Source organism: Megascapheus bottae, chromosome 9 (genome assembly GCF_031878675.1).
Source record: "Megascapheus bottae isolate mThoBot1 chromosome 9, mThoBot2.hap1, whole genome shotgun sequence".
In the NCBI taxonomy this organism is placed as follows: domain Eukaryota; kingdom Metazoa; phylum Chordata; class Mammalia; order Rodentia; family Geomyidae; genus Megascapheus; species Megascapheus bottae.
The window spans coordinates 56,011,958-56,025,524 of record NC_143517.1 but is presented as its reverse complement, the minus strand read 5'-3'; the positions used below and the strand labels follow the sequence as shown (position 1 = coordinate 56,025,524).

Below are 13,567 nucleotides of genomic sequence, written 5' to 3'. Positions count from 1 at the left end.
ACCGAGCAAAGCGCACCACTGCCTGGGCTTGGTCTGGATGCATCTGTCTGGCTGACACCTAGCCCTGAGCAGGCCCAACGCCAGCCAAGTGTCCACTCTTCCCTGCCCCTGCCTGGCGACTCTAACCCTCAGGTCAGCCCTGTGACCTGCCAAAATTCTAGAGCATTCCCTTCCCAAGCCAGGGAACCAGGAGCAACCCCCCCCTCCCCCAAACTCAAGGATGTCCTACTCATGGCTCATCCCCAGTGTGAGGGGCACAGACGCTCACTCCCCTATTCTTCATGGTGGTATCTTCAGTCCGCACATTGTGTCCTGTCAGCAATCAGAACTTTCATCTCAAATGACAGTTTGCCCAGATCCACTATATAAGACAGACAAAAGTCAAGTCCTTTTTCCCCTTTCATCTTAGTGGCATTGGGATTTGAACAAAGGCCTTGTTAGGCCTAAATGCACTTGCAAACTACTGAAATCATATAAAAGATTTTTAAAGCATGTAGCCATTAAAGTAAGCTTCCACAGGCCAGTGGTTCTCAATCCTCAGACCATAGCAGACCCAGCCACAAAGCCTTTATTTATTTAATTAATTAATTATTTATTTATTTGCCGGTCCTGGGTTTGAGCTCAGGGCTAAGCACTGTCCTTGGACTTTCAAGGTTAAAACTCTACCGCTTGAGCCACAGCACTACTTCTGGCTTTTTTTCTAGTATGTGGTACCCAGGAATCGAACTCAGGTCTTCATGCATGCTAGGCAGGCACTCTACCACTAGGCCAAACTCCCGCCCCCAGAAAGCTTCTTAAACCAAAAATGTCCTCCCATTCCACAGCTTCTGACTCAAGAGTCCTGGTAAGTCACCAATCCCCCAGGTGAGCTGGAGTGATGAACTGGGGGAGGGGGCCCCACTGTGGGAGCCATAGGCTGAATTTTTGACCCCCACTGGAAAAACCCAACACACAGCAGCAGTAATGCGCCTGCTTCGTCTCATCCTGCAGTTGTGACTCTTCACCTCTGGACGTTCTTCTTGGCAGTCAGTGGACATCTGGTGCCCCAGAAAATCTCAAGCCCGGCAAGAGGGAGGCGAGGGGCCCCTCTGTGAGAGGAAGGGAGGGAGGGAAGGAGGGAGGGGGCGAAGGGAGGGCCTGTGTCCTCACCACTTCAAAGGCCTCTGCCTGCACACTGAAGTTGGGGTTGTTCTTGTAGCTCTGGATCACGCACGACTTCACACCTTGCCCCCCACACTCGATGAGGACCTGGGGCCGGTCCACCGACAGCAGCTGCACCTTCTTCATCTCTCGGACTCCCCAGAAGAGAACCTGAGGAGATGAGCAGGGGAAGGGTCCCCACAAACCCCATGCCAACCTGGAGAGCCACAGTGCGGCAGCCCAGGCTCCAAAGAGGCAGCTGTGGGCAGCGCCCAGCGCGTGGACTGCAGCTGGATGGGGTCTCACGCATGCCAGCTGCCCACCCCACTGCGTCCCTCCAGTCCCAAAGGGCTCGTGGCCAGTCCCCCACCATACCTCCACGCAGTATTTACTCAGCACTGGCCGGATGTTGGCAGGGACCGGGTAGACCTGTGCCACGCTGGGTGGGTCTACAGGGGGCAGACCCTGCAGCCCAGAGGAAGGGACCTGCCACACAAAGCAGGCACAGGTGAGGATGAGGGCGGGGAACGGCTCCACACAGACATCTCCGCAAGCCCTCAGGGCTCCGTCCTCTCAACATGTGACCAGGGCCTGACAGTGGGTCCCCCTTAATTGCTCATGAATTGACAAATGCATGAATTTCCAGGGTGGCAGCAATTAGTGAGCACCTAGGATAAGGTGGTAAGGCATCGCTTTCAACAAAACCACAGCACAGAAGGAGAAAATAAAAGAGAATGGAAGAGTCTCACGTCCTGACAAAAATAACCCAGTAGAGGATGGAAGACAGAATTTGATCAGAGTCTGAAACTTTAGCCTTAACCGTCTACTACTTCCAGCTCATCAGATTCTCTGGAAAGGCCAAGATGCACTACCGACAAAGGAGATCCTTATTTAACGAACTAGAGACCGAGGTCTTTACTGAGGGCGTTGTGCTTGCCAGCGGGCATTCTACCATATGAACCACGCTCCCAGTCCCTTTGCTTTACCTTGTTTCTCAAGCTGGATGACATGCTTTAACAGGGCTGACCTCAAACCATGATTCGCCCACCCCTGCCTATTGAGTAGCTGGGCTTATAAGTATGTACCACCCTGCCTGTCTCAGATTTCTTTTTTTTCTTTTCTTTTTTTTTTGCCAGTCCTGGGCTTGAGCTCAGGGCTTGAGCACTGTCCTTGGACTTTCTCAATGCTAGAGCTCTACCACTTGAGCCTCAGCACCACTTCCGGCTTTTTTCTATGTATGTGGTACCAAGGAATCGAACCCGGGTCTCCGTGCATGCTAGGCAAGCACTTTAACCACTAGGCCAAACTCCCGGCCCCTCAGATTTCTTTTTAAGTAACATTTTTATTATCTTGTACAAAGGAGGTGCCATATGACAAAGTAGTTTATGAAGACAGTGCATCTTGATCAGTGTCACCCTATTCAACATTCTCCCTACCCTCCCCCTGCCCGCATCCAACTCCTCCTTCCATTAACTTTTCTTAAGGTGGAATATGTCCTGAGTTCTTGACTGTATTCTGTCCTCTTCACCTCTTCATTGTCCACCCCTCTCCCCTTGGCCATATCCCGCTCTTTTGCAAGTACCCATTTCCTGATGCTGATTTTGTTGGACTTTGACTTTGTCTTTCTGCAAAACCACACACTGAGATCTCCATAGAGTCTGCCATACTTCAGTTCATTCATTTGTAACCATCTGCATACCACCCAATGTGCTTACTTACAGATTTATAGACTCATTCTACCTACCACAAATGAGGAAAACCATACAACCTATGTTTCTCTGGGTCTACCTTGCTTCACATCACATAATTTTTTTCCAATTTGCTCCATTTCCTTACAAATGATATAGTATCATTCTTTCTGATGGATGAACAAAATTCCATTACATATATATATATATATATATATATCACTTTCTTGATCCATTCATCCACCAAGGGGCATCTGGAATGATCCCATACATTGGCTATGGTAAATATTGCTATAATAAACATAGTTGTGCTGGTGGTTTTTACCATAACCTCATTTGTGATCTATTGGATAAATATCCAAGAGTGGATTGTTGGGTCATAGGGTAATTCTATATTTCATTTTTTGAGGAGCCACCATACTACTTTTCATAGCAGTTGAACAAACTCACACTCCTACCAACAGTGTAGTGGAGTTCCCTTTTGGGCATACACTCAACAGCATTTGTTATTGTTAAGTTTTCTTGATAATGGCTATTCTATCTGGAATGAGGTAGAATCGCAGTGTCGTTTTGATTTGTATTTCCTTTGTGGCCAGAGGTGTTAAGCATTGCTTCATGTGTCTACTGGTCATTCCATCTTCTTTTTCTGAATAGTCTTTGTTTAAGAGGTTGGCCCAAGTGGGCCAATTTAATTGGGTTGTTGTTTCTTTGAGGGTTTCATTTTTGAAGTTTTCATTTTTTTAAGCTGTACGTAAATTCTGGATATGAGGCCCCTGTCAGGCTAATTTTTCATTGACAAAACAGAAATGAAGTCTTTCGAAGACAGAACTCAGAGGAAAACAAAACATGCCACTTCTGTGCTCTCAGGGTTAATAAAACGGCACAGAAACCATCACTGGGCTTTGATGAACTCTCCCACAAAAGGCCTGGGGATTTCCATTGAAGAGAGGGGCTTGCCCACATGAAGACCATCTTGCACTACTATTAAGAACTGGCTCAACACATGCATCTGCTTGCTTTGGCCCCAGCCACAGTGGCCATTCTCCTGTCCAAGGCAGCACATTTACTATATAGGCTCAGTGTGAAAGTTTGAAACTGATAGAGCCTTCTGAAGAGGTAAATGCTATGACCAACCTATGTTCTAGAAGTAAGGTGGAAGATAGAGTGAGCAGGAGGCCAGCAGAGCAACACACAGCCATTGTAACATTCAGATGAGAACAAAGAATCTAGGGAAACAGAGAAGTCAGAACTGATGAAAGAACCATCCATGGGGCTGGCCTGAGTATGGACTCAGACCTATGGTGCATAATTAAGGCTTGTTCTCAGTTTCCATCCAGTGTGTAGGTCACTAGCATGGTATGGACCAGCCCTAAGGGATCAGAGGGCTAGCATCCTGGGGATCAGGAGTGAAATGGATTTAATCTCGTGCTGGAAAAAAACAAGCTACTAAATCCTTCTGAATGAATCATGGGAGTGTTTCAAGGCTGGAGACAAGAGGCTGCCAGAAATTATCCACAGACGCAAACTGAGAGCAGCTTGCAACAAATAAAGGCATTTCCAATCCCCACTTCTCAGCAGGTCTGAGAACCAGATGCTAAGGCCATCATGCTGATGATCAAATTACTTTTTGAACAAATGATCAAATGAGAAGAATTCTTAATGAAACCCTAATGAATTGTATGTCTTCAGCCTCTTACCTCTCACAGTGCTTCTTGATTAAGTCAGGTGTTGGGAAACAGCAGGGGCCTCTTTTTAGTGCACCCAGCTCAGCACTGAAGGAGGAAGCAGGGGAGCTGAGGTCATGCATCCAGGAAGCAGGGCAGCTCACCCAGCCCTTCGTGGTCAGGGACTCAGACCCAGAGCCCTTTTGAGGGTACAGATGCATGATGGGAAGAGCAGATACCTGACTAATTTAGTTACCCTTGGTGTTCAGCTTCTTTGTGTGTCAACTGTAAGTGTTGGACTAGATCTGATTTCACCAATGGAGCCATTTTTCTACCACCTTTACCACTTCTACCATTGTTTTTTGAATAAAACATCTTTTAAGAAAAGTTCATTATTTAAGGAAAAAGAGCATCATAAGTGCAAATTAACTTAGAAAGAAAACCAGTGGGCACAAAAAGATGCTATGGGAATATGGAATTTGAAGCAATTCTTTTCCTCTTTCACTCAGATTTGAAGGGGCTGGTGTTCAAAAAGAAAAAAAAAGAGCTAGGAGTGGTGGTTCATGCCTGTAATCCTAGCTACTCGGGAGGCTGAGATCTGAGGATCAACGTTCAAAGCCAGCCCAGGCACTAAAGACTGTGAGACTCTTATCTCCAATTAGCCACTAGAAAATCGGAAGGGGCACTGTTGCTCAAGGAGTAGGGTAGTAGCCTTGGGCTGAAAAGCTCAGGGACAGCATCCAGGCCAGAGTTCAAGCCCCCGACAAAAAAAAAGAAAAGAAAAGAAAAAAGAAAACAAAACAGGTTTAGCTTTAGGAAATATACTCATAAAGGTAATTATCTTTTTTTTGCCAGTCCTGGGCTTGAACTCAGGGCCTGAGCACTGTCCTTGGGCTTTCTCAAGGCTAGTGCTCTGACTTGAGCCACAGCACCACTTCCAGCTTTTTTCTATATATGTGGTACCGAGGAATCGAACCCAGGTCTTTGTGCATGCTATGCAAGCACTCTACCACTAGGCCAAACTCCTAGACTGTCCTTGAACACTTTTGCTCAAGGCTAGTGCTCTGCCATTACAGGCACAATGCCATTTCTGGCTTTTTCTGTGTAAGTAGAACCCAGGAATCGAACCCAGGGCTTCATGCGTGCTAGGCAAGCACTCTATCACTAGGCTATGCTCCTGGCCTGAATTATCTTTTTGAAATCCTGTGGCACAGAAAGGAAAGTTGTAACCTGAGAAAGATTTTGTAGACAGATGAATGTCAGTGTAGGGACTCAGATTCTCTTCTCTTTCTTTATTGTTTTCTATTCCAACTCAGTACTTGTGGCCCCTTTTGGGGCTTGGCTAGCGCTCCACCCCACAGTCTCTTTTCCTAATATCCTGCTACTGCCCTCTGAAAGGGTCTTACCAGACACCTATTCATAACCTTTCTAAGGTCTTTATGAGAAGAATGTGGAGGTCTTTGTCTGTGGAAAACTATGTGACCATATAAGGAGTAAAAGCCCAGCTTTGGTGCTCACTAGCTACAGGAGGAGGTAAGTTAGTCGAGTGCACTGGTCCTCAGTTTACCCTCTCTGAAATGGACATCATAGAATCTAGCTCAGGGGGCTTGTGGAGGCCTTGTGTGATGAAGATGATGAGAGGCAAGAACCACAACATTGGACACATGGTAAGTGTTTCACAGATGTCTGCTGTCACCCTCTTCTCTAATTGCTTTAATGGTTTGAATGGAGCTCCAAGACTTTGCTAAAGCCCAAGGACTGAAGATCAAACCTAGGAAGATTGTCATGCTGGGGCTCTGATTGCAGAGCAGGAGCTCTAGGAATAAGCCATGTCACTAAGTTCTTACATGTCTTCTCCATTTCCAGCAGAGGTTCCTCCAGATGTCAGATCAAAGAGAAGGACCAGGCACGGGCAGCGATACTTCCAGAAGGAATAATTTTTGGATGGGTAGAGTTGATATAACCAGCCGGTGCAAACACCACGTCTAGATCCCTTACCTGCAGCAGCTCAAACACAGCAAGGAGGTCCCCTCCAGAGACATTCCCGCAGAAGATGGGGTGATAGCTCAGCTGGGGGGGCTCATAGTCCTGGTCAGCTAACATCACAACTGGAGCAGCCACCGTGGCACCCAAATATTCTGGCTTCCCCTAGAGAATAAAAGGAATAGACTTTTGTCTCTTGATTGTTACTTGGTTACGCATCTGTGAAACTTCACAATTAATCTTCACAAAGATGTCAGCCTCAGCATGTCCCTTTAGTGTCCTCTCTCATTCTCTTCTTGTCAGCTGAGGTCCTAAGCCCTCACAGGGTCAGGACTTCATTTATTTTTATATGCATTGACTACAATGGGGCCTGTGTCAGGAGTTGAGTTGGTGCCTGTCCAGTGACTTACCACTGCATCGCTGTCATACAGCTCCACCACTACCAGTGGTGGGGACTCCACCAGCTCCTTCTCATCTCCATATAGCACCAACTCATTGAACAGCAGCATCTGGTTCCAGGTTGGAGACAGAGTCTGGGAAATGATCTGGAAGGAAGGACCAAAGGAAATACTGAGCGAGGTGGTGAGGAGGCTCTGAGGGTTTTTCACCAGAAGGACGTGGAGCGCAAGAATGAATTACCACAGTTCATTCATTCGACATTCAAGTAACTACATAAACTGAGCAGCTCCTCAGTTCACACACACACACACACACACACACACACACCTGGAATTTTAAATTTCATATTCTGTATGGAACCCTACAGCTTTGTTGTGGTTTAATGATTCATTCAATAGGTCAGGGTCCTCAAAATAAAGCTTACCATTTTGTATGTCATTGTTCTTTCATGAGGTTTGCTGGGGCAGCAGACTGTGATTTTTGGGAGCTGGCTGCACCCATTATACTAATGGAGAAACCCAAGGTCAAAGAAGGATAGTAACTTGCATAATTGGTGAAGATCCCTGAATCTCACCCAGTATTGACTTATTATACCATGCCAGGTCACTCAATGGATGCATTTATCAGGCAGTTCATATTTGGGCATGAATCTACTTCCTTGTTTACCTGGCTATTTTTGGAAACAGAACCAATTTCACAGAAATAAGGACTGGAGTTGTTTGCAGGGTGGGTGGGCTGAGTGCCTGAGCAGAAGATTCCCCATGAATCTAGGAAGCCAGGTCTGGAAAGAGTCCATTGTCTCAGCTCTCCTTCAGACCATGCATCTAAGGGTGTTTTCACAAGCAACTGTGCACAGCAGTCACGGAGGTCTGAGGAAATTTCCACAGCCTCTCAGAATTACATTTTTTCTATGCTGCTGCTCATGCCAGGAGGGCTTAGCCAAATACCTGGCCTGGACCAACTCCCAGACTCCAAAGTCAACATAAAACTGTCATCACAAAGTTTTACATTGGGCCATCATCAGTTACAGAATTAAATCATTTGCCCTGTGCTCACAGAAGAATATTTTTATTGCTCTTTATGTGAATCATAAAAATTCTTCATACTTCTGCAAATTCTATCCTTTCTTACTGTTTTGGTTTTAGAGTATTTTATGCCTCCAAAACATTGCAGTTTTAAACAAAATCTCTTCTGAGAAAATGGATCTTTTCTGATAAGAAAAAAATGGCTTCAACCAAGCAATAAACAGGAATTTCAGAATTACAGTGCAAGATTACCATGGCTCAGGGGCTAAGCGCCCAAAGAAGCATGTGCTTTTATGTTGCTTTTGAAAACACACATGTGGTCTCTCCTGAAGCATGCACCAGACATTGTGGTACCCAAGATATTTGTGACCTTCACAGCATCTTTCCTACATTTTGATGCTTTCTTTGGCAAAGTCACTAACTCAAAGGATTTCAGAGGCCAGCCTCGATTGACTAATTCATATATATTTATCTAGGTCATATAGTATTCTAGGTACACTACTAGACACTAAAACAGCATATTGTGCATGGTAGGTGTTCATATGTGGACCTTGACCTTCTCCAGATTTGGTCCATGTATAAGAGACGACAGGAGAGGCACTAAAAGACTCAAACATTCTCTCACCCCTCTGCCAAGGCATCCACCATTAGCCTCTCTTCCTGAGGGCTTCCCTAAGGAGTCATGCATTGAATCATTGTTGGGGGGACTCTAGAGAGGGAGTCACATATCATGAGCAGAATGTAGCTTTACCACTCACAGAATCCAACTAGGACAGATGATTTAACCTCTCTCCAATTTTAGTCTTCCTCATTTACATAAGTTTAGCATCTACCTTTGTGGGACAGTTGAGATGATTGACAAACAGTATTTACTTCCTAGTATATAGTAGGTGCATAGAAAATGCCTTTCCCCTAATTTCTTCATACACATACTCCATCCAGTCCATACTTGTTTATAAAGGGTCAACATTTAGGAGTGAGAATGTAGCTCACAATGGAAGTGTGTATGCTATTATGTCCAAGCTTTAAGATAGATTTCCAGGGCTGGGAGTTTGGCCTAGTGGTAGAGTGCTTGCCTAGCATGCACAAAGACCCAGGTTTGATTCCTCGGTACCACATACATAGAAAACAAAAGCTGAAAGTAGTGCTATAGCTCAAGTGGTAGAGCTCTAGCCTTGAGAAAGCCAAAGGACAGTGCTCAGGCCCTGAATTCAAGGTCCAAGACTGGGCAAAAAAAAAAAAAAGAGAGATAAATTTCCAGCAAAACTCTCTCTCTCTCTCTCTCTCTCTCTCTCTCTCTCTCTCTCTCTCTCTCTCTCTCTCTCTCTCTCTCTCTCTCTCTCTCACACACACACACACACACAGAGTTACTGAACACTACCACATGCTAGCCTTAGTATGTGGCATAGGGTAATCTTGTCTAACTACCTGTGTCCACAGGACTAATTATCAATCTGATTGTCAGAGGCCTCTTATATCCCTGATTCTTCTCTTTCTCTAAATGTTCCATTTTTCAGTCTAGATCTTTCTGACTACCAAAGTAGAAACCCCCCCTCCTGCCCCAGAACGCCCTAGTTCTGGCCAAATGTGGAGCTTTCACGTTTGTTCTTGTCCCTTCACTCAGTGTGCCTGTGCACTTCTAAGGTGTGCAAACTCTGCTTCTCCTCCAATCCAGGCCTCGCGCCCTCGGCTGAGAACAACAGCTCCAAGGGAACTCTGCTGCTTTCCTGGGCGACTCCTTCCTGATTCACACTTGCTTCTGAGCCTAAAAACCCCCGCAGCAAGTGTGACACACCCTGGTCTTACTTTGCTGACTCGGCTGTGGGTCAGCTGTGGCTGCAGGGAGGAGGAGCTGATTCTCTGGTTACCTTTGTTGTCTGGCAGTGGGACAGAAATGTGACTTTGGCAAAGGGGTCTGAAAGGCCATTGCTGTCAGCTGCGATGAGGCCCCGAGCTTGGTACATGTGAGCTCTCAGCTGGAAGGTATGCTGGGCTGTGGACAGATCATACAGAAAGCAAAGGTAATCAGAGATATCCTCCATATTGAAGAAGAAAATGGTCCACAAAATGATAATACACCTTCCCAAGTGTGAAGACTCTGGATTTTACTTCTGTCTAGAGTTCATACTCTGTTCCTTCAGCCCTGGTCCTAATTGTGTGTGTATTGAGGGATTACTTCACAAATTGCTTTATTGAAGTAAACACAATGAATGCATCAGGTCATTCTTCCATTCTGCCAGCCAATGACATTTGTATATGTACTAGATGTAATCTTGGTTTTTAGTTTCTGCAGTCCTGTTCTCTAAGGATTGTAACAGAATTAAGAAAACGCTTATCTGGGAGGGATCCTGGAAAAAGGTGGAAGATGAGGTAAGCATCAAAATCATAGGGACAGGAGGTCAAGAATGAGTGTCCTGTGGGAGATACAGGCAAAAATCATGCACAGTAAAAGGCAGGAGTGAGCATGCCCAATGGGTGGGGTGGGAAGCAAAGAGAGGAATGCAGGATAGGGTAGATCGGTGTTCAGAGGGGAAACCTCAAGGAGAAGACTAGAGTCCATGGAACTTCTTTGCCTAATCTCATTTACTGTGTAAACATATCTTTGACTTGGCATGGGCACTGGTATATAATCAACTTAAATAGCTCTACTTAGTTTAAAGTAAGGGTACAAAAAGTCTGTGGGCATCTTTTGCCATGTATGTACCATCTCTGCTATGCATACCCACCCAACCCATTCTTCAGCAAATATCGTACAGGTCCATATAGGAATCATCCATGGTTATACATGGTTACTAACCCCTTCTATACCCTCATTTTCTCCTCTATGACATGGGTGTGATAAATAGCTCCTCCTGGGACCATTGTAAGGGACTAAAGGGCTGAGAATGGTACTTGGTACATGGCAAGAATGTGAGAAGCCTGATGATGTTGGTATGCTGTTGTTACCCTTTATTGGAACAGGATCTGTGTGGATGAGCATCTGGAAGCAGCCTGAGAGTGTATAACATGGAAGTGGATGGGAAAGAGAAACATTAGGGTGCTTGATTAAGCAATGGAAGCAACAGGTTAGCATTTTACAGGGCAAAATAGATGCATCTTGACCATATAGGATTTGGTTTGAAAAAAAATTAGCCTGAGAATTTACCCAATCGTCCAGAAACAAGGACATACTAAATCCACTACCACAACGATGTTCATTGCAGCACTATTTACCATAGCAAAGATATGGAACCAACCCAGATGTCCCTCCGTTGATGAGTGGATCAACAAGATGTGGTATTTATACACAATGGAATTCTATGCTGCTGTCAGAAAGAACGACATTGCCCCATTTGTAAGGAAATGGAAAGACTTAGAAAAAATCATATTAAGTGAAGTAAGCCAGACTCAAAGGAACATAGGCTCAATGGAAATGGCTCATAGGCTCATAGGCTCAAGAAAAATGGGGACCAAGACATGAGAAAGGGTATCAATGTTTGTGAAGTAATGCACCTTCTATTGGGTAATACAAAGTAATCCTTCTACTAATGACAATAAAAATATATGAAAAAATTAGCCTGAGAAATGCAATTAAATTGTCCATGCAAAAATAAGAATACTTGTGCAGAAGAACAATTCACATAATCAAGGTGCACTCAGATATTTACTTTTAGAACAGGCAGACTCTGGGGAAGGTGCCCTGAGCAGAGTCCTAAAGGATAGAAGCATTTGATTAGTAGGGCTGGCTGTCTCAGGTGGTTGTAGCACAATGAATCACGACACAGACAGAAACTCCAGCCCCGTGCGTAACAAAAATGGGTCTTGTATTCTGGAGAACAGCATCTCTGAGAGTGGCAGTCACATTGCTGAGTGCCTCAGAGGCCTGAGTGAGGCATGAGAACTATTTTAGCAGGCCATGGGGAGGAGAGAAAGCAAATGAGGGAGATGCTGTGAGTTGAGGAACAAAGAGATGGTGCTGCCCCCTTTAGGTGGGAAATTTGAAGGATCAGATTTCATGGGCTGGTGGAGCTGGGGCAGGGGAGACTCCAAGGAGGCCTGGGAGTGACCTAGCAGCTGGAAGAGCTACTGGATTTAGATGCTGATGGGGGGGGGGGGGCAAGGAGGAGCATGGAAGGCATGAGGCATCAAAGACATTTCCATACTTGATTTTCATGAGATGTACATACAGTTTCCCCTCCTACTCTCACCCCATACCATGGGGTCAACCTAAAGTCTAAAAATGTAGCAACCTGGTCAGTCCCTATTCTAATCCTGCAAAGGATTGAGAGCCTCTACACTCTGCACATTCTCCAGTGCATTCCAAATGCCAGGTTCTCCAAGAGCTGTTCAAGTCAGGGAAATGAGAGTTGTAATTCCTTTGAGCTCAGTTCACCTTCAGCCTCTCCACCAACACTAACAAGCCCTAATGCAGAGGGACTGATAAGAGTCCCTTCAAATGGCCACAGTAAATGGTGGAATTGTCCAGCAGGTGTCACAGGGGGAATGTCAGCCAATAGCTCACCTGTGCCTTAACATTACTACGTAGTCTGGCAGATTTCCCCGGTGTGAAGAAACTTGGGGATGTCTCATTCTCTGGGAATGTCCACTAGCTGTCCAAAATGACTAGTCCTGAACTTTCAGCCAAGTTTTCAGTTGTAGCCACACAAATAGTTGGCATAACTCTGTAGCCTAAGTTTGAGAGATTTTTTTTAAACCTTGAGTTATTCTAGCTCTGTTCCTTGGTTAACTGAAGCAGCCTCCTCCCACTCTAGTGGTCTATTTCTTATGTCATGGCTCAGTTGTGTCTTGTGGTTATTAGAGATACACCGCGTGGCTCTATTGGAGGGTCAGACTTAACCTTTCACTCAGCACTTGGTCCCCTGTCAGGGTCTCCACCATGCTTTCCATATATAGCTGCAAACTAATTATTTGCTGAATGGATTCTCTACAGAGCATAACATTCTCCAGTAGGTGTGGAAGGCAGCCAAAGCCGTCAATGTCAGTGCACAGCAGAAAAAGGTTTCTTAGGTCATGGCATGAAAACAATGTGGTGCAAAGAATCAGAGAGTGGTGGAAAACAGGATTATGAGTAGCTGGACAGTGAATATGTCTGGGTCCTTAGGTCTGTAGTAATACTCTCTGTAGAAATAGAAAGATAACTTGATCCCAATGTTATTTGTTGAAAGACAACAATTCTCAAAGGCAGGTGTTGGAAAACAGAAAATGGAGATGGTTTGCTCTGTCCTTTAAGAGTTGTGTGATTTGGGGCAATTTGTGAGCACCATGGGTATAGACTCTCTCCATGTGGAAAATGAGAAAACTTCCCAGAGTTGATGAGAGATAAATGAAAGCTTATGAATAAATTGGAGAGTACATGATTGAAACAACGTGGGTTTTATACATTTTCCCCAAGATAGTGCTCTTACGCAGTGACATTGCACAGATACTTCACGCTAACCCACAGGACTCATAGCTCTTGAATTTTCTCTTCTCTGATAATTGAGCCACTTTGGCAGTCAAGGTCAATCAAGAGCAGACGAATCTTGTGTGACATAGGAGACGTGGGCATGCGTACAGCTCTCCAGCATTTCCAACTATCTCTACCCCAATTTCAACTTCCATAGAAGTACAGATTAAACTGCAATTAGCTTGGTCTAAATTCAGCAGCAAAACAAAAGCTTGCAAACTA

The 13,567-nt window shown here is 45.1% G+C and overlaps 1 protein-coding gene across 1 annotated transcript in view; it reads right to left on the bottom strand.

Moving 5' to 3' along the window:
• Fer1l6 (fer-1 like family member 6) overlaps positions 1-13,567 on the bottom strand; it is a 141,051-nt gene that overhangs the window by 51,118 nt on the left and 76,366 nt on the right. The window contains exons 20-24 of the mRNA XM_090338730.1: positions 9,768-9,892; positions 6,886-7,020; positions 6,491-6,640; positions 1,516-1,626; positions 1,150-1,311 (exon numbers count right to left, since the gene is read on the bottom strand). Of these exons, the coding sequence (XP_090194856.1) occupies positions 1,150-1,311; positions 1,516-1,626; positions 6,491-6,640; positions 6,886-7,020; positions 9,768-9,892 (683 nt within the window). The remainder of the gene's footprint in view (positions 1-1,149; positions 1,312-1,515; positions 1,627-6,490; positions 6,641-6,885; positions 7,021-9,767; positions 9,893-13,567) is intronic.